The following is an 18,843-nucleotide window of genomic DNA, read 5'->3' on the forward strand; positions in this document are numbered from 1 at the left end:
TTTTCCGTCCTATTCTTCGCTACAATTTAATGAATTGGAAGACTTAGCACTTGGATGATGGAGTATTTGGAAACAACCGAGGATCTTGAAAAGTACCATGGTGGTGAGTATGGAGTCAGTGTTGATCTCGAGGCCGTTGATGGTGCCGTAGTTATTGATGATGACGTGGGTGATGGCGGTGCTGCGGCGTTGGAGGCCTTGTTAAATCAGGTAAGGAATTTGCGATTTTTGTTTTAAATTAGGGTTTAGCAATTTGTAGGAGTAATGGTTGATAATTAAATATTAGCCTTTTAAATTGTTGATATTATGTAAATAGGGTGTTTAAAATTCTGGGTTGATTGTTGTATTTGATATATTTTTTAGTAACAGAGTAATTTGTTGTTTTCATAGTTTGATTCTTCGGTTATGTTTATGACTCTCTGTGTTAACTCACTTAGTTATTTGAATGTTTTGGATAGTATTTTGTTATGTTGTTGATGACTGATTTTTGGAATGGTGTGAATTATGGTTGTATAGAAAAGTGGTAAATTGTGGATAAATTTTTTTTAAATGTTGGTATAAATAGGTCAAATGAGGTGAGATTGATGATTGTTGTGTGAAATGTGTAATGTAGGTTGTTGTTGGGGAGGAGTCTTTTAGGACTCCAAAGAAAGGTAAGAGCAATGTTATAGTTAGTGTTGAGATAGAAGAGCCCGTGGAATTGGAGTTGGATGTACCTCTCCTGCCTCCTGCTGTAGGAATGGTGTTTGCTTCTATGTTGGAGGTTGATGAGTATTTTCGTAATTATGGCCAGCAACAGGGGTTTGGTGTTGTGAGGGCTAGTGGGGCTAAGTCTGGAAAAGGTATGAAGCGTAATTGTAGGTGGACTTGTGAATGTTATGGTAAGACTGTGCGGAAGAGGAAAAAGCCTGAACCGAGGTTGGTGTCTGATGCTCAGATCAGTGAAGATGAAGACTTGTGTCCTAAACGCAAGTCGAAGAAATATGATTGCACTGTATTTCTATATTCCAAGGTCAATAAGTCTGGGCAATGGATTATTGATAAGGCCCATTTGACACATGTTGGGCATAATCCTACTCCTGGAAAATCAAAGAACATTAGTAGGTTTAGGAAGAAATTTTTGGTGGATAATCCTCATCTTGTGCGGCAGTTGTTTATTGAACGAAAGGCTGGGGTTCCTGTGGCTAATATATATAGAAGTATGGCAAATCAAAGGAATGGGTTGGAGGACATGCCGTTTGAGCTGAAGGATTTACATGCTGAAGTTGCGAAGCAGAAGAAACTTGTTTTTGAACAAGGGGATGCAAAAGTTATGTTTGACTACTTTAAGAGGATGCTTGAGGACAATGATAAATTCTTTCATACATATCGAGTTGATGATGAAGGTCGGTTGAAAGATGTTCTATGGGTTGATGCTAGAAGTAGGGCGGCGTACGAGGAGTTTGGTGACGTCGTTGTCTTTGATTCTACGTATTTGACTAACGAGTATAAGCTTCCTTTTTGCAATTTTGTTAGTGTCAACCACCATGGGCAGATATTCTGCTTGGTTGTGCTCTTGTTAGTCGTGAGACTGCCGAGACTTTTGAATGGGTATTTTCAAGTTGGCTTAGATGTATGGGTGATAAAGCTCCCATTGGGATTCTAACGGACCAAGATCCGGCAATGAGGAAGGCATTGAAGGCGGTTATGAAGGGTACGACCCATAGATGGTGCATTTGGCACATTCTCAACAAGTTCTCTCAGAAGTTAGGCAAGCGCATTTATTACCCTGAGTTGAAGGAGGGACTGCACCGAGCTGTCTATAACAGCCTTGACTGTCAGGAATTCGAACAATGGTGGCCTGAGGTAATTAAGAAGTATAAAGCTGATGATGATGAGTGGCTGGCAGGTATGGTGTTATAGTGATTGTTTATTTTTTTTTTTCATGTAGATGATTTATGTATTTCTCTTGCCTTTTAATGTTGATTTTTTTGGTGATTGATTAGGATGAAATATAGACTAATGTATAATTTTGTGTATTTTTTAATTTCCGGGTAAAAATTTACTAGTTTCAATAACCCCTCACTGTGATTATTTGTGATTGGGTGTTTGGCTACAATGGTGTATGTTAGGTTTGTTTGAAGAAAGGGCTATGTGGGTTCCCGCCTTTGTGAAACATTTGTTCTGGGCAGGGATGAAAACCACCCAGAGGGTGGAAAGTATTCATAGTTTTTTTTACGGGTATTTGAGCAAGCACACCTTGTTACATGAGTTCGTGGAGCGGTATGAAGAAGCGCTCTCGGTAAGAGCATCAACAGAAAAGAAGACTGATGACAACAACGCTAGATATGTTAGGAAGGCGTTCACCGACTTTCCCACTGAGCTACTCTTCCAACAGATTTACACTAATGCAAAATTCAAAGAAGTTCAGCGTGAATGTACACGTATGATGTATGTTAGTGGTATTGAGAGAAGGCAAGTTTCTGAGCAGGTGCTTGAGTATGTAATTGAGGACAGAGTTTGGTACAAGCCCCAAAATTCAAAGAAGGAGATACCGTTTAAGCGTAAGCGTAGATATGTGGTTACTTTTGACATTGTAACCAAGGATGCTTCTTGTGAATGTAAGCACTTCGAATGCCATGGAATTATCTGTCGTCACATAATTAAGGTTTATGAGTTGCATGACCACTTGGATATTCCAGAGAAGTTCATCTTGAAGCGGTGGAGGAAAGATGTGATAAGGCCGTACACCCGTGTCAAGGTTGGTTATCATGATCCAAGTAAGACAGAGGAGGTTTGTAGGTTTGATAAGATGATGGTTAAGTTTAATTGTGTTTGCTCTAAGTCGTCCTTCCGCAAAGAAACAACGAAGCTTGTTCTTGATACCCTTCAGTTACTTGAGATTCAAGTGAATGAGATGGTAGACATGATTAACAAAAAGGCTGAGAACAATGGGGGTTGCTGTGAAAATGGAACACCCGTTACCCCATCCACCCAGAGGCAAGGAAGTTGTTCGGAGATACCCAAAGATCCTCCTATACCGAAAAAGCCACCTCATCGAACAACGGATGTCCGATTCCCATCTTGTATTGAGAAGAAGAAGAAGGGTGGAAGGAGTAATAGTACTCGAAAGACTTCTAGTCAAAAAAATTGTGTACAACAACAATTTAGCACTCCCCCCAACAGCCAGGTGAGTAATCTCCCTTATCTTCAATTTTTTAGGTTACTTTGTTTCTGTTAATCAACCTTGCATGTCAAATGAATTAGAACTTTTGTTGTACATGGACCAGGGTTTTTACTTCCCATATAGCCCCCAATCTGTAGGAGGTATTTAGATGGTTGATGGTGATGGATCTATTAGCTACTTCACTGGTGTTTCCGGAGGCCCGATTGGGGCAGGTCATGTTGCAGGGTCTGAGAGTGATCGTCAAGCCCCGTATCGGCCTGGTTTTTTACCTTATTTCTACACCCAATACAGGCTTATGAATGCAGGAGCTGTAGGGGCAGCAATTCCCAACTCTCCTCCCACCCCTCGGTCCTCAGCTTGTTCCCTAGCTGGTGGGAGGCCTATGTTCAGACCAATTGCCCCAAAACCCCCAACGCCAAGGTCTACCCATGGTTGGTTCCAAAAATTTGCTACTCAACTACAGTTTTCTCAAAATGGTAGCTAACAATCTCCAACGCAACCATCCCCTTCCACATTTAACCCGGGAACTATGCAGTAGGTCGTAGCAGTTGTTAATATGGAGAACTAAATTTGTGATGTTCACCCTTTTTTGGAAGCGTAACTGATGGAGTAAGAAACTTATTCATCACTTTTTGATTATTAGGACAGTTGAATTGATGGACAGGTGAATTGAACGAGTTCTTAAATTTTTTGTAAAGAAATCATTTATGTAAATGGGAATCTGTCCTATTGGTAGCCCAACATTTTGAATGATACATTATGTTGGTTGGGTATTTTGCTGTACTTTTGCTGTACATATCAAAACTAACTTAGTGTTTTCTATTGTCTCATTACGTATTGTTCCGTAATTTGTTACAAAGTCCCTTTATTTTATTTCATGTGACAAATTCCAGTATCTAAGTAACTATTATTATCATAACTTGTGGATTGCATTGCAATGTTGACAACTCGCATAAATTCTGCTTGCATAAACTCTCTGTAAGGTTGGGTGCATTCTCAAAATGCATCAATAATGAATTTGTATTGAGTGAGTCTTGACTAGGTAGTATCAATTTTTACCCTAGTAATGTGATCAGTAATCTTAGTGGAATACAACTCCCTAATGTAATTTACCACACTGGGAAGGAGTTACTTGTAACTTGAGGCCTTGTTAATGTGTGATACTTACAAGAATAAAGTACCATTGGAGGCTCACATTGGTTTCAGTCATCAGCTTTGTATTAGTGTGATAGGATCTTTACTTGTGATCCAGTCATTCAACTACTGCAACACCACTAACCTAAAAGAGTCATGATAGTGGTACTGCTACTTCTTTTAGTAATAGGTTTTATATAACAGTGACTGAGGACATAGGTTCCATCTGCAACACATTTCATTACACTGAATTGCTAATACACAATACTTGTAGTCATTGGTATAATTAAATTGCTTTCTATATTTACTACATTTGCGACAAATTCGATGTTTAATTATTCAACCTCGTACGCAGCTTGTCTAAAAATTGAAACATCACAAGGCGTTGAGTGTTGGCGGAATTATAATTTTATTATTTGGTATTTCATCGAACAAGTTACTCTAAACTAATATACGTGTTTCTACAATTTGAATCGAGAACATAATTCTTATCTTTTTCCTTTTCTGTTTCTGTAAATAACTCTATCGATGGTGGGCCGACACTTGGCCTTTCTTTGATTAATATGAAGTCTACTTAGAGGAACTAGAAATTCCTCGTCTACTTAAATGTTACGCAAGGTGAAAAGGCCAGAGTAGGCGAAAAGTTCAAATTTGGATATGCCGATAATACGTCACATGGATAAAAGGTTAGCAGTGTATATCAGTTACAATAGAGTACATAGTTATAATTTAGTGTTAGGTAAAACAAAAAACTTTCATAACATGTGTACTTATTACCTAGTTCTTTGTGTAGCTTCCATTTGACTTATAGTCCAAGATCCACCTGAGACCTTGTTATCCATTTACAACTATATTGTGTGGTAACTATTTGTAGATAATATCGACACACCTCTTTATGAAGGATCATTTCTAAATTCGCTTAATGTTTATAATTAACTAAGTAATTCATGACTGTGTGGGAGTAGGGTTCGATTAGGAGGTACTAGGGTTCGACTGTGTGTGATTAGGGTTCGATTAGGAGGTACAAGGGTTTGACCTTATCAACAATGTATATTGTCATTACACATGAAATGGTTCAATTTCATTGTTATTAAGTCCGACTGAGTTTTATTTATAAATAACTAACTAATTCTTGAAAAGAGTACACTGTGTGGGATTAGGGTTCGATTAGGATGTACTAGGGTTTCACCCAAACAAAGATGTAAAAAATGAGAGGCAGGTGTGTTTAAGATTTTATAGTCCTATTGGAGTTTAAAAATATTTCATTGGGAAGTGGAATTCTAGCACTATCAATGAATATTAAAAGTTTAACTGAAATACAGTAGGGTTGGATTCAATATTCCTTGGGTTTTACTAAGATCAAAATGTTTTTGTTTGAACTTGTGATTGTCGATTATACCATTCTTCTATTCATAATGTATTTCCATCTTGTGTGTGCAACCTTCTGATGCCGATTCTAAACAACTTACAAAGTTTTAGGTGTACCATTCGTATTATACTGATTCAAATTTCAGAGTAGGTGACAACTAACTAAGTGATTTAGTGTTAAGTAACTTCAAGAATCTTATTTCATGTTTTGATATAGACTGGAGTGGTCAATGACTGAGTACGTATTGATTCAAAATGCACAAAATTTCACAACTAACTTAGTGTTGTAGTGTTACGTACCTTGATGAATCCTACTTAATGTGTTGATATAGACCGCCATATAGGGTGGTCAATAACTATAAATTTTATTTCCAATTATTGTTTTCCGAATGAACAACCACTTTGTAGTCATGGTTCTAATAACATTTATATTTCTGATCTTTCATTAATCCTTTTTTTGGGATAAACATTGCCTAAAATGATTGCAAATGATATTCCCTATTCTATTCTTATTCCTTTAACTAAGTAATTTTTTATTAAATTTTTATTAAACTGCAGCTCATTTTTAAACTACTGAGGTACAGAATTGTGTAACTGACCTACTCGTTGGTTCAACTCACAATATGAAAATAACTCGATCGCATATTATAATTTTTCAGTACAATGAGATCACTTATGTAACTGTGAGTAATTTTGATACTTCTGGATTGATTTCTAATAAACTGTAACTGTATTGGGTATGACTGTGTTAAAATGAGTTGGTAAGTTATATGTGTGTCTGTGTTAACAGAGCATAAAAGTTGCTTGTACTGAACAAAGAAATGGTTTAGCTGCGTAACTTACTATTGATGTTGGGTTTTATAATTTGGACATGGGCCACAATTCCATTCAGAAATTGGGTTTCCATGTAGGCGGGAAAAAATCCATTATATTCCCGCTACTTTATTGCTATAAAAGAAGGTCCCTCTACTTGAACCTTTAGAACTAGTAATCAACTTTGCCATGTCTTCAAACTCTTCGAGTTCTCATTTACCTCGTCGTTATTTTTCAAAACCTAATACAAATGTGTTATGGGTTGCTGCCAAGAATTGCAATTGCAGAGGACAGTCACTTGCCGAATTTTGGATTTCGATGTCTGCATCCAATCCTCACCGGCCGTATTACATGTGCCGCGCATGCAACTTCTGGCAGTGGGCAAATGAGGTAGATTTCATACGCAGCCAAAACTACAACGGGATGGGTTTACTCTGCGAAAGGATTGAAAATTTGGAACGTCTCGCATTCAAGATTATCAAGATTATGGTTGTTGTGTGGTTGTTTTCTTTGTTTATGAAATATTAGTGATCAAGTCTGTTAGGTTAATATCCTGATTTCATTATCTTTTGCTAGTGAACTTGTATTAGATGTAGCAGATTTGCAGTTAGTACATTTTCCTTGTGTTGTACTCGGATTGGGAATAAAAATTAACAATTTAAACACTGTGTCCATTGAAAGTGCACAAGACCATCAAGATTTTTCAACAACACCTACACAAACAAGTCTTACATTCATATATCAAAAGGAGGTGCTTAAATTCATAAACCCATCTAAACTAATACATCTGAAAAACAGTTCTTAAATACATGTTCACACTACGAATAACAGGATAATAGCTGTAGACACCCATTTGTGTCTCCCCAAAACCAAACCCAGTGATGAATACCTTTCACGTCGAACCATAATCGAATGAGGTGAAAGTGTGAAAAGTCTAGTGTTGCAGTTAGTTTTTGTTAAAATTCTTTCTTTCTGTTTTCGAAAACCCACTCTATTTTATGAAAACGTCCATTCCAGTTTAGTTTGGTCCATGATAAGGGTCCAATAATGGTGTAGTTGGATGGGGCTTGAAAAGACCTTTCCAACGATATATTATAAGCCCAATTCCGATGGATAATGAGGAAGTTATGGCCAAAATACTAAACTGGGCCCAAACCGGATTTTACCTACGACCCAATGATCATGAGGAGGGTCCAAAGGTTTAATCCTATTCTTAAACTAATTAGGATTGATTAGAATCTTCTATAAGTTTCTAAAATATCTTAATTATCCTTTTTTGAAAAGATAAGATTAAGGAATTTGATTTAAATATAAACTTTCCTTTTTTATAAAACTTTCCTTTTTTAAAGTCCTAATTCTATTTGGATTTAAACATGTTCAAAGACAGTCAGATATTATTTTCGTGCCTCATATTTTTTATCCAAATTTTATATGGTTAGATAGATATTGAAATTATCTTTCCAATGATATATTATAATAATAATTCCGAGCTATAACGGAAAATATATGAATAATATATCAAACTCTATCCAAAACTGACACCGTCTCACTATTTCGTTCATATCTTTTATTCTACAACATATTTTAATCTGATTCTAATTGGGTTAGAAAGAAGACTTCAAGATCTTTCCAACGACATCTTATTCATCTTATTCCGATTCCTGGATCAAAAGATATGATAAAAATAAAATCCGCAAAAACTGCTGTCTACGAGTTTTATTTCGATTCGAATTTGGATTCTTTTCTTAATTCTTCGACCCTCTTTTTTCCTTTAAATAGAGGTCATATCTCCCCTTTTTCAATCAACAACTCTCATCAATATTTTCTTGATTATTCTCTCTCTTTTCTAAACTTTGTTTTCACATACAAAATTCCGCATTCACAAGATCTAGAAACACCTAGCCATATTCGAAGTTGCCTTCGCCCTAGACGTGAAAGGTTTTAATTTCTGAGGGTTTGGTCCCAAATCTATTTCAATTATTTAATTTAATTGTTTTGATTATTATTTTCCTTGAAGTTACTAACGTGTGTATTTTGTTATTAGAAAGAGGTACGAAGCATCAAAGTAAGTACTTTAATTGATTAATTGATATTATGATGTAGACATCATGTTTATATTGTTATTATGATATTCCTAGTATCATGTCTAGGGTAACTTTAATATTAAATATGATTGCTATGATGCCTTTTATTCTCTTCCTAATATTTATTCATGTTAGTATCATGTTAGGGTTAAAGATATAATTTTTATTGCTTAGTGACATGCTAGGGTTTGTTATTAATCTTGTTAGTATCATGCCTAGGATCTTGCTATTTTTATTATGCTTTAATATTATCATGGATATGATTATGATTATAATTGTTATAATGATTATGAATACTATTATTTTGATGATTATTTTATTTATGATAATTATTTCAATTATTATTAATATGATGATTATTTTCTTTTATGATTATTATCATGATTATTTCAATTATAATTTATTTTTATGATATTCATTATTATGTTGCTTGATGCTTATTATTTATTGCTTGATCACCTTTTATTGCATGTTAAAGGGAATTTGGTACTTGCAATCGCGCTTAATAAGATAATTAATAATCTTGTTAGGGTTAACTGTGATTATAATTCAAGTGATCGCCAATAATAGTTTATTTGTGCATTAATATTCAACCAACATAGATAAACAGGTTTAGGGTTAATCTATTGATTGCATGTTAGTCAGAAAGCGCACATGAATACGAGCAGAATAAAGTAGAGGCCTATTATTAGGGCAGGTTCAATCTCTTTTAGGTTGGATTTGTACCATCATCCCCGAACCCTTATTTGGTTCATGACCTTATGGAGTTGACGATCTCTTGGATCGTTAAGGGGTGTAACCTTCACCTCGTGAACGGTTTACAAGTTCCTTTAAAACTTGTTGGCGACTCTTTTGCTCTATCTTCTTCCCTTTTGGACGCCACCGTACTTTAGTGTATGATCACAGTGGGGTTCAAGCTAGTGGGATTTTAAAGGCTTGAAATTATTCCCTACAATAGCCGAGTACTGAAATAGTAACCAAAAACAAGAAAACAATGGCATCCACCATCTTTAAGGCGTCAAATGGTCGTTGAAATCATGAACTGTGGTGTCAGCTTGTCCTACTCCACCGTAGTCACCACTTGTTGATGGAGGAGCTGGTTTTGGCGACGGTGTAAGATGATCATTCCAGTCATGGATTGAGGGATCATCCGTCGGGTCACCTCCTGAGTAAGGCGAATAGGGCGATGGTGGGGTCAGAGCCCTTCCTCCCCTTGTCACTGACTAGGTTACCATAACAATTACATCTCCATTTGATTAGTCATTAAAATAACACAAAAGATAAACAACAAAAAATAACCTTCATGCGGTACACCAAACCCAAAATGATAATTACAATATTTACTTCTTCTAATTTATAGTGTGAATAACTAGGTTAATTTTGTTTTTTTTTTTTATATAGGGACTGATTTTTAACAATACCACTATTTTATATCATTAAGAGGAAATGAGAATTTCTTTGAAGATCTAGTAAAGTTTGGACCTTTTTGACCAAGATAGAGTCATTACCTCAATCTCGACACCAAGCTGATGGCCAAAGTACGAATTCCCTCTCTTAGTAACCCATGGGAACAATTCCTTCTTATCCCAAATGAGCAGCACCTCACTATACCCGTTATGGCCTCCAAATCCTTCGACGTCGTACACACCCCGTAGCTGGAACTTCAAGTATTCCAGTGTTGACTGGTCAAAACGAGCTTCAGTCACAACGACTAAAACTGGGGCATAAAAGGAAAATAACTCATAGAACGTGTCCACAAACGAAGGCCTATGAACATTCCTTGCATTCCAAACGATGACATTGGACCCAGAAGGTAAGTAACACCGGCTTGATTCAACATCAGTCTCAAAGCCCTGAAATGAAACACGAGAGTACTTCACCTTCTTTTTCTCTGTTATACAGCAATGCACATTCACATGAATAGCTTTCAGTAAATTGTGCACCTCCATAACATGAATAGCTGCGGTTTTTGCACCAAGGAACACATGCCTTTCCTGTAAAGGGAAGGTGTAGATCGGGAGTTTGCCGGGGTCAACCAAAGGCTTCAGATCAAAAATTGGCACAATATCCATGGGGATAAACTCATTCTCATCATTGCTTGAATTTTCACATAGCCATTTTGCAAAAGGACCAACACCCTTGTGGAGATAGCCTTCCAAATCTGAAAGATCTGGGTAGTATGCTGGCCGAACTTTCCTTTCAGACACTTCCATCAAGCTTTTGGGTATGTAAGTAGTGGTCATCAATTCAAGAGAGTTGGAAAGCTGGTCTGTGAGGAAGTTAGGAGGAATACAAAGACCTTCCCCATAATGAAAATGGTTTGCAAAATTTGGTGTAGAGTTGAAATCAAGTTCTGGGGTTGTTGTTGTTTTGAAAGGCTTGAAGTACATCAATGGAGTAGTAGGGTGCTCTACAATGTACTTTCCCCAAGCACCCATAACATAAGTTGCTTCATTTCCAGAAGTACTCATTTGGGCTAAGTTTTGGGTTGTTGAGAGTGAAGATTAAAGGTCAGGTAAGTGAGGGAAATATGCGTTATGAACATGAAGAGAATTTAAAAGGAAGTAAAGAGGAGTAATATTGAATTTGATAAAAAAAAAAAAAAAAAAAAAAAACAGAAATTGTAAGAAATGGTCAGAGTGCTAGTACAACTTTCTTGAAAATGGACAACTGACAACTGTTTAGCTGAACTGAGCAAGCAAAAAATTATGATAAGACTTTGCATCTGCTACAAATAGTACAACATGTTGTTGGGCTCTAGGCATTCCCTTCCAATTCAAGGTAAATAATATCAGTAAGGAAATTGGAATTGTCCTAGTGAACTTATTTTATAAAAAATCACTAGACATATGTTATAACATTTTTGACACAAATGAAAAATTTGACACATTATTTAGTATTAATATACATGTCTCCTGTTAGAGAATCAACACGTTTTAAATTTTACCGTTACACAATTTATAAGTAATCAAAAGTTTGCCACATTATTTAATATGTCTCCTGTTAGAGAATCGACCCGAGTAAAAGATTATCTTTAAGATTTTGAAAGGTACTCAAAAAGTAGGCAGAGTATTTACTATTAAAATATGTTACAAAATGGACACGATTTAAAAATAACCCTCCAATTAATGAAGGTTAGAGTATTAGTTTGATCAATCCCGACTACAAAAACAACACAATATCCTTTCATTACGAACTGTACCTGCGCGTTTAGATGCTTAAAGGAAACCTATGTGTGTCAATGGAGAGTCAACAAAATTGATTAGGAATATACTTAAGATCTTCTTGATGTTCATCTGGTGGGAAACCAATTTTGTAGTAGTGTCATCCGATGCAAACTTACGATTTGAAAGATAAAAACACTGTTTTAATTAATTACAAATTTCCCCCTTCAGTTAAGTACCATTAAAGGAGGGATATTTTGCGCTCCCACCCTAAATGGATACTAAATATGTTCAAATGACCAAAAGACACAAAAGGAATTGTTTCACAAAATGGCAGGAGTACTAAATTACCATCGGAGATTAGCAAGTCATAACTTAGCAAAACAACAGTTAGTGGTCAGATAGATAGCACTAAAACCTCATACACACAATTCAACAAGTTTGCTGAGAGCCAGTCCTTCTGGTGCCGCGACGTTCCTTAGGCAGGATATCACTTTCCAGATTTTCCCGTACTTCATTAAAGTGGCTGTAGACATCTTCAAGAAACAAATGCTTCCTCACCTTTGCAATCGTGTCCTGCAAAATTCACAAAATACCTCCAACAAATAAGTTCAAATACACAACGTTACAACACCAAGTTGGACCACAACACAATTTCCCTAGGGTGCAATTTCTGTAGTTGAGCTCACCAGGTGAAATTCAGCCTCAAAGCTTCTAGCACAATGTTTAATAGTTGCAAGCATCAGGGCACCACACGAAGACCTATTGTGCAATTAGGAGAGCATTTAGATATTAACTAGGACCACAAAAAACAAGCCAATTACTAAAAAAATTGGCAGTCCTAATAAACTCACGTATCGGGCTGCTGCACCGGAAAAACACGCCTTAACCAACCTTCAACAGTCCCCTCCACCCACATAGGATTGCTTATCTGAAGCAACACCTCTAACGCCTTCACCTACAAGATGATGACCATAGAATACATATGAAAAGATATACATCACACATGTGAAAACATTATAGTGGACCTTCATTCATCCCACTTACCAAAATCTCTACAATTGCCTCATGCGTACAGAACGGATCTTCATACATAGAGTCAATCATCCAAATCTTTTGGGATTTTAATTCCAAAGCAAGACAAAACCAATGCTCAGCATTCTTTTGTGGAACCAAAACAGGGACAAATACCTGAATCAACAATAATTAATTTAATTTTTTTTAATGCATTAATTCCCCCAAGTTCAGTCCGACAAAGAAACCTAAATTAAACAAAAGAATTCCCAAATATGGACACGTACACTGTGAATTTGATCTACTAGGTGACTAAGGACACTCCTGCAATACTTCTTGCCAAGCACTTTGTAGTCATCTTTCCCAAGCATCACAAAATGCTATAAAACAACATGAAAATAATAAGGGAAAAGGTCCAAACCATATAATTTAACTACTCCCAACGCAGAGAACACTTACCGCATAAGAAGGATCTAACATAATCCTCTTCATAGAATGCTGAGTGGACCAATTTTTCGTGTACAATACAGCCGCCATCCTCACGTATTGATCGCCAACCCTAGCCCTTGGCGAAAGCACACGATAACAATCACGTTGTGTTGCATCAATCCCATCACACTCGATCAGTGACGGACCAGGCCTGCAAACAAACAATCATAAAACAATGTACAAAATAAAGTTTGAAACACAGAAGATAAATGAACATAAAATATGCCATATTATGGTGCAAATAATCATCAACTGACTACACTTACGCATTTTCATTTTTCAATTCTCTCCACCCCTTTACAAAAGCCAGTAGCCTCTTCTCGAACAAACCCGGCTTAGAACGCTTTGCCTTCGCCCCCATGTGAGAATTAGCTGACATTTCTGGGCCAGTCCCTCATGTTTGGAGTCCTCATTGTCATTATGTTCGTTCACCCTAGAGAAATGATTCATTGTGTTCTCCATTGTAAAAATAAATTCATTTTTTGATCCCGCTTTATTTTCGCTAGGACCAGTACTCCCTATAGTCATATTCGGACCAAAATCATCGAGATTTCGGTCCAAACCCATCCTAGTCATCTTCGACACAAAACTACTAAAACATTTTTCAACAGCACCCTCCACAAGGGTCTCAAGCTTCGGGGTGAACTTAGCAATCATTTGCAACACAGAGTGGTTTATATTCAAATAAGTATACAATAAGTAACGCATGTACTTAACACAAAACTACAAATAACATACATTCGTTTACCTTGTCCACCACATCTGTCAACATATCATTCAACTGCTCATTCTAGGTGAGTGGAGAAACATGCTTTCCTACACAATCAGCATCCCTTGTTACAAGGGGATGCTCCTCACCATACGCTATATCATACGCCTTCAACCAAATACAACCAATAACTAAAATCAGAAATTTCAACACAAATAAAAAGGCAAAAATAATAACTACTAGCTTCCCTTACCAACAGCTTCCCATACTCGTCACGGGTAACCTTGTCTTCCATAAGAGCTGCCCTTATCTCAACAGAATTCCACACCGTCACCCTTGGGAACACTCCCCATTTCAAAGGTTTCCGGTGCAAGTGATCTAGATAGAATATCTAGGATAACAAGTTTTAAATCAATTAATACACTTAACATCAAAAAATGTCTATACAAAAAGAAACAATGATAAAAATGTCTATACAAAAAGAAACAATGATAATAACTCACCATCACAAACAAAAAACTACCTCCGCAACCGGATCTATACCCATCCCTCATAAACTTTGACTGAAAACGCCGGGCAGTGTCACAAAGCCAATCCATGGTGAAAGTACACCAGTCATACTCATTAGCATGACTAGCCACGGTAACACAAGGAATTAGGGAAGATGCCAAGTTAGAAGAATTGGTTGTGGTGCATAGTAGTTTGCCAAGCACCACAATCAAAAAGGCAACCATGAACTCCTCCTCATCAATCTCTGTCAGCAGCGGCACGGGCTTCTGTTCTGTCCCTAATGGACACAACACACTAGAAGCAGCTTTCAAAGATATTGTCTCCTTCTTCGGTCCCGTCCCATAAGCATCGTACATAGACTTCACCAGCATAATCTTCTCTTCGTCTTCACCAATATCCATTGGCACGGGTTTTGACCCCATAGGAATCCCTAGCACACACCTCACCTGCTTAGCACCCAAAGACAGAATTTCTCCTTCGCCAAATACCATAGTCGCATCTTTGCGAACACGGGCCATAAGCCAATAACAGAACAGCCTTGGAATATTCTTCATATCCAACTCCAACAATGCACCAAAACCCATCCGCCTTACTAACTCTTTCCGCTTCGTATCAAAGGCAGAAACTAAGACAGAAAATGACTCAACCCGGCATACAATATTCGGATACTGCCACAATTTGCATAACAAATTTACATTAATAGCACAAAAGAAGAAGAACAGCATTCCAATAAATTTATCCTAGGACAAAAGATTTACCTGTCCGACATTGTCATGATGGGTCTTCAAAACCTCCCCTTTACTCAACACCTTGTTCCCTTCAAGGGTACGAACCTATTTGATTTTTCAGGTACAAAACACACAAGGTTACACACCAATAAACAGATAAGGAAAATTGCTCCCATGTAAAAACAACATTTTAATAAAACAATCACCTTACGCCGGTGTTGACTTCCTTCCCCATTCAATCTCCTCTTCCGTGACTTCCGTTTCATGTACTCCATCAGCAAGTTCTCCACAATACCAGAGCTTGAAGCTGACTCGCCTTCACCATCTGTATTATTACTCTTCGTTTCGTCTCCATCTTCATCATACTCATCCGATTCCTCATATTCCTCATCAGTCTTTCTCTTAGGGCCTACCTTCTTCCCAAGGGCCTGGCCTTGGCCTTTATGAGGGGCAGGAGCCTTCGACGAAACACGTTCCTTCTTGCCCTGCCCCTTACCTTAACACTTAGAAGGACCACCCTTGTACAAACAACCGCAACCAAGTTAATATCCTTTCCTAATACTACAACACAAAAAATATACATACAAAATTAACAAATATAACTCACCAATCCCTTCTTCCAGCTCATCGAACGCACCAATGTCTTCCCCATCCACACTAACCAGCCAACCAACAACCCTGTTTTTAAAGATTATAATCATACATATATTCTAATCACATAGACACCAATCCCTATTCCCACCATTATAGAACAGCTCAATTGAATATTCACAAAAACTCCAATACCTAATAGAACAATTAAAATAGGCTCAATTGAATAATCACACACTTAGGAAACCCTAATTCAGCAATCAAAATGCACTATAGAATATTCAAAATTCCATTCCACCACAACAAAACCATAAATTATTATGACAACAACACAAAAGCGCAATTAAACATTAAAAAAAAGTATATTCAATACAAACAAAAACAACAATCACCAACTCCAAGATTAATAATTCATCCAATTATTAATTCAGACAACCCCTACATTCACATTTAATTTAATTTAACAGCTTCATAAAAAAAACAATTATCCCTAAATCCTCATGAAGACACTCTCTCCCTCTAATTTCAAATTCAGCCAATTAATATAACGCAAACACTAAAGTATCCATCACTATATATCGGATTATAGTTCAAGAACACATGCATCCATTAATTACGCCCTTTCAAACATTAAAATCCACACTCATTCAAGTTTCAATTACTCGTCTTCATTCATCCCGACCCAACAAGCCACGTGAGTAACCAAACCCTAATCAAAAGTTCACTAATACAACCGTATTTTTAAACTTTCGATGTCAAACAAAAACTCCTACTTCAGACCAACACAACAATTTTGAAACAATATAGGGCAAACACAACACTCAATTCACAAATTCAAGAAACAAAATTAACAGACAAAAGCAAGTAACACCAACCAGGAAACGAAGGAATGAACTTCGCGATTTCGGCTACCCACCACTCGAGCCCAGACTTGAAGCCACGAAACCTCAACGCCGACAACGACCCGTGATTTTACGAACGAATTTACACCGGAATTCAACAGTCGAGAAATAAAATTAAGGAAGGAACGAAGAGGAGAGAGAGAAGAACACAATAAAGAACAAAAATTCAAAATGAAGGGAAGAGAGAGACAGCTTCCCCTTTAGAAACAAATTGAATATGGCTCTTATACCAAAGACAATATAATACTATTTTTAATTGAAGTACTAAAACGGGATGACAGTAAGAAAAACGGAGGTGCTACTTAGGAATTTTCAAAATACATGTCAAAGGACGACCATACCCCTCGTTATGTATTATGAGGTACATAACTAACCTCCCTTAGAAAGGCCTCACAATTTTCTTACCCTTTTTTTAATCAATATAACCTCATTTGTCCATAGACTCATAGTTGTAAACTTCATTACTCATTTGATTGTCTTTAAACATGAAGTTTTTAAGTTTTTGTATTTGTTTATGTCGGTTTGTAAAAGCTAGTTTAGCTTGTGTAAGTGTTGTGGTGAACTATTTGTAGTTTGTGATAGAGTATATAACATATTCCTGGGCCTTAACCATCAGCTTAAGCTTTTGGTTGACTTGGTCCTTCAACATGGTATCGGAGCCAACGTGACATAGAGGTTTCATGTGAGGGGGGAAGTGATAGAGTATATAACATATTCCTGGGCATCAACCATCAGCTTAAGCTTTTGGTTGAGATGGTCCTTCAACAGTTTGTAATAGTTTGAATTTGCAATAGTAAAAAAATAATAATAATAAAAATAAAAATTGTCTTTAAACTAGCCACATTATCAACTAATGATTTGGCAGCCACAATGCCACATACAAGTATAATTTGAACTTGAGATGGAGGAAATAACATTTTTTAAAATTTTTTTTTTCCCCTCTTGGCTAAACAAGTAATTGCAATTGTCATAACCTCACTGATGGATTTAGTCAATAATCAATTCCTCCATTTTAACATAAAAGGCATGAAAAAACACATGTTTAGCATGTGCCTTGAGATTAGAGATATTTTTTTTGGGCTAATTATCATATCTCTCTCTCTCTCTCTCTCTCTCTTTCTCTCTCTCTCTCTCTCTCTCTCTCTCAGAAATGATTCTTGATTCTTTTTTATTTGGCCTTTGATAAATATATTGATAGCACCTCTTAATTCTTCTTTTTTATAAATGATGCTTACTGACTTGTCCCCTACTCCCCTCTTTACATAGTCAAATGTTTTTTATTGCAATACTACCCTTTTTTATTTAATCAATTAGTAACAACTACCATCAATAAAACAGCACCAAATAAATGGATTTTGAATCAATAATTGTTATCATCCTTTAAAACAATAACAAATCAGCATTAATTGGTACTTTTTCTAGCTTTTTGGTAAAATATTGTACTAACATGAGGTCTACTCTTAAACCTGAAATATGTTGGATTTCCAACCATGAGATCTAAAATTACTAATGAGGATTGGTTACTGTATTAGTGAATAATAGAATAGTTATTGACTAAATTAAACTTTCTCAAGAGAACATAAATTACGTAATGGTTATACATATAATGATCATATTGATGTCAATTATATTAATTCAATAAGTTAAAGGCTCGAGGTGGTGTCTAAAATGTGCGTTTGAATTTCCTTGGAAATGAAGGAGAGAGTTGTAAATTTGTTTATATTACTATCCTCGGGCCTAAGTGGCTTTCAAGGGGAAAAAAAGGTATTGTTTGAAATGTAAGAAGTATTAATCATTAAAATTTGTATTCATTTTGATAATTTTGACTAAAAGAACACAATAATACCATTATTATGAATATTATCTATAATAATAATTAAATATGTAACAACACATACTAAATTATTATTATTAATAAAAATATACTTGGTTCCGCTATATCATGGTTTATAATTTAAGCCCATTGTTTGTCTACCGACACACAGTAAATTAATGTGATAATTCCCATTTTGCAGCGACTTTGGCCAAGTTGCTTGGCTAATTAATCTAATTATCTTTGAGTTTTGTGAATTGGCTTATTGGTTTCCATGTTGGATTACCGCTTTCTATGCTTCTTCTTTGACTTTGGAAATGTAATTAGCTTTTCTTCTGAAATAAAATGTAATTGACTT

At 36.3% G+C, this 18,843-nt stretch overlaps 1 protein-coding gene across 1 annotated transcript; it reads left to right on the forward strand.

Moving 5' to 3' along the window:
• Positions 1–1,662: 1,662 nt before the first annotated feature.
• Positions 1,663–3,314, forward strand: LOC145557767 (protein FAR1-RELATED SEQUENCE 5-like). The gene is made up of 3 exons (XM_081618943.1): positions 1,663–1,888; positions 2,112–3,169; positions 3,270–3,314. Exons 1-3 carry the CDS (start codon positions 1,663–1,665, stop codon positions 3,312–3,314), a joined length of 1,329 nt encoding a protein of 442 aa, XP_081475069.1.
• The last annotated feature ends 15,529 nt before the right edge of the window (positions 3,315–18,843 follow it).

This window comes from Chenopodium album, chromosome 9 (genome assembly GCF_948465745.1).
Source record: "Chenopodium album chromosome 9, dcCheAlbu1.1, whole genome shotgun sequence".
NCBI lineage: Eukaryota > Viridiplantae > Streptophyta > Magnoliopsida > Caryophyllales > Amaranthaceae > Chenopodium > Chenopodium album.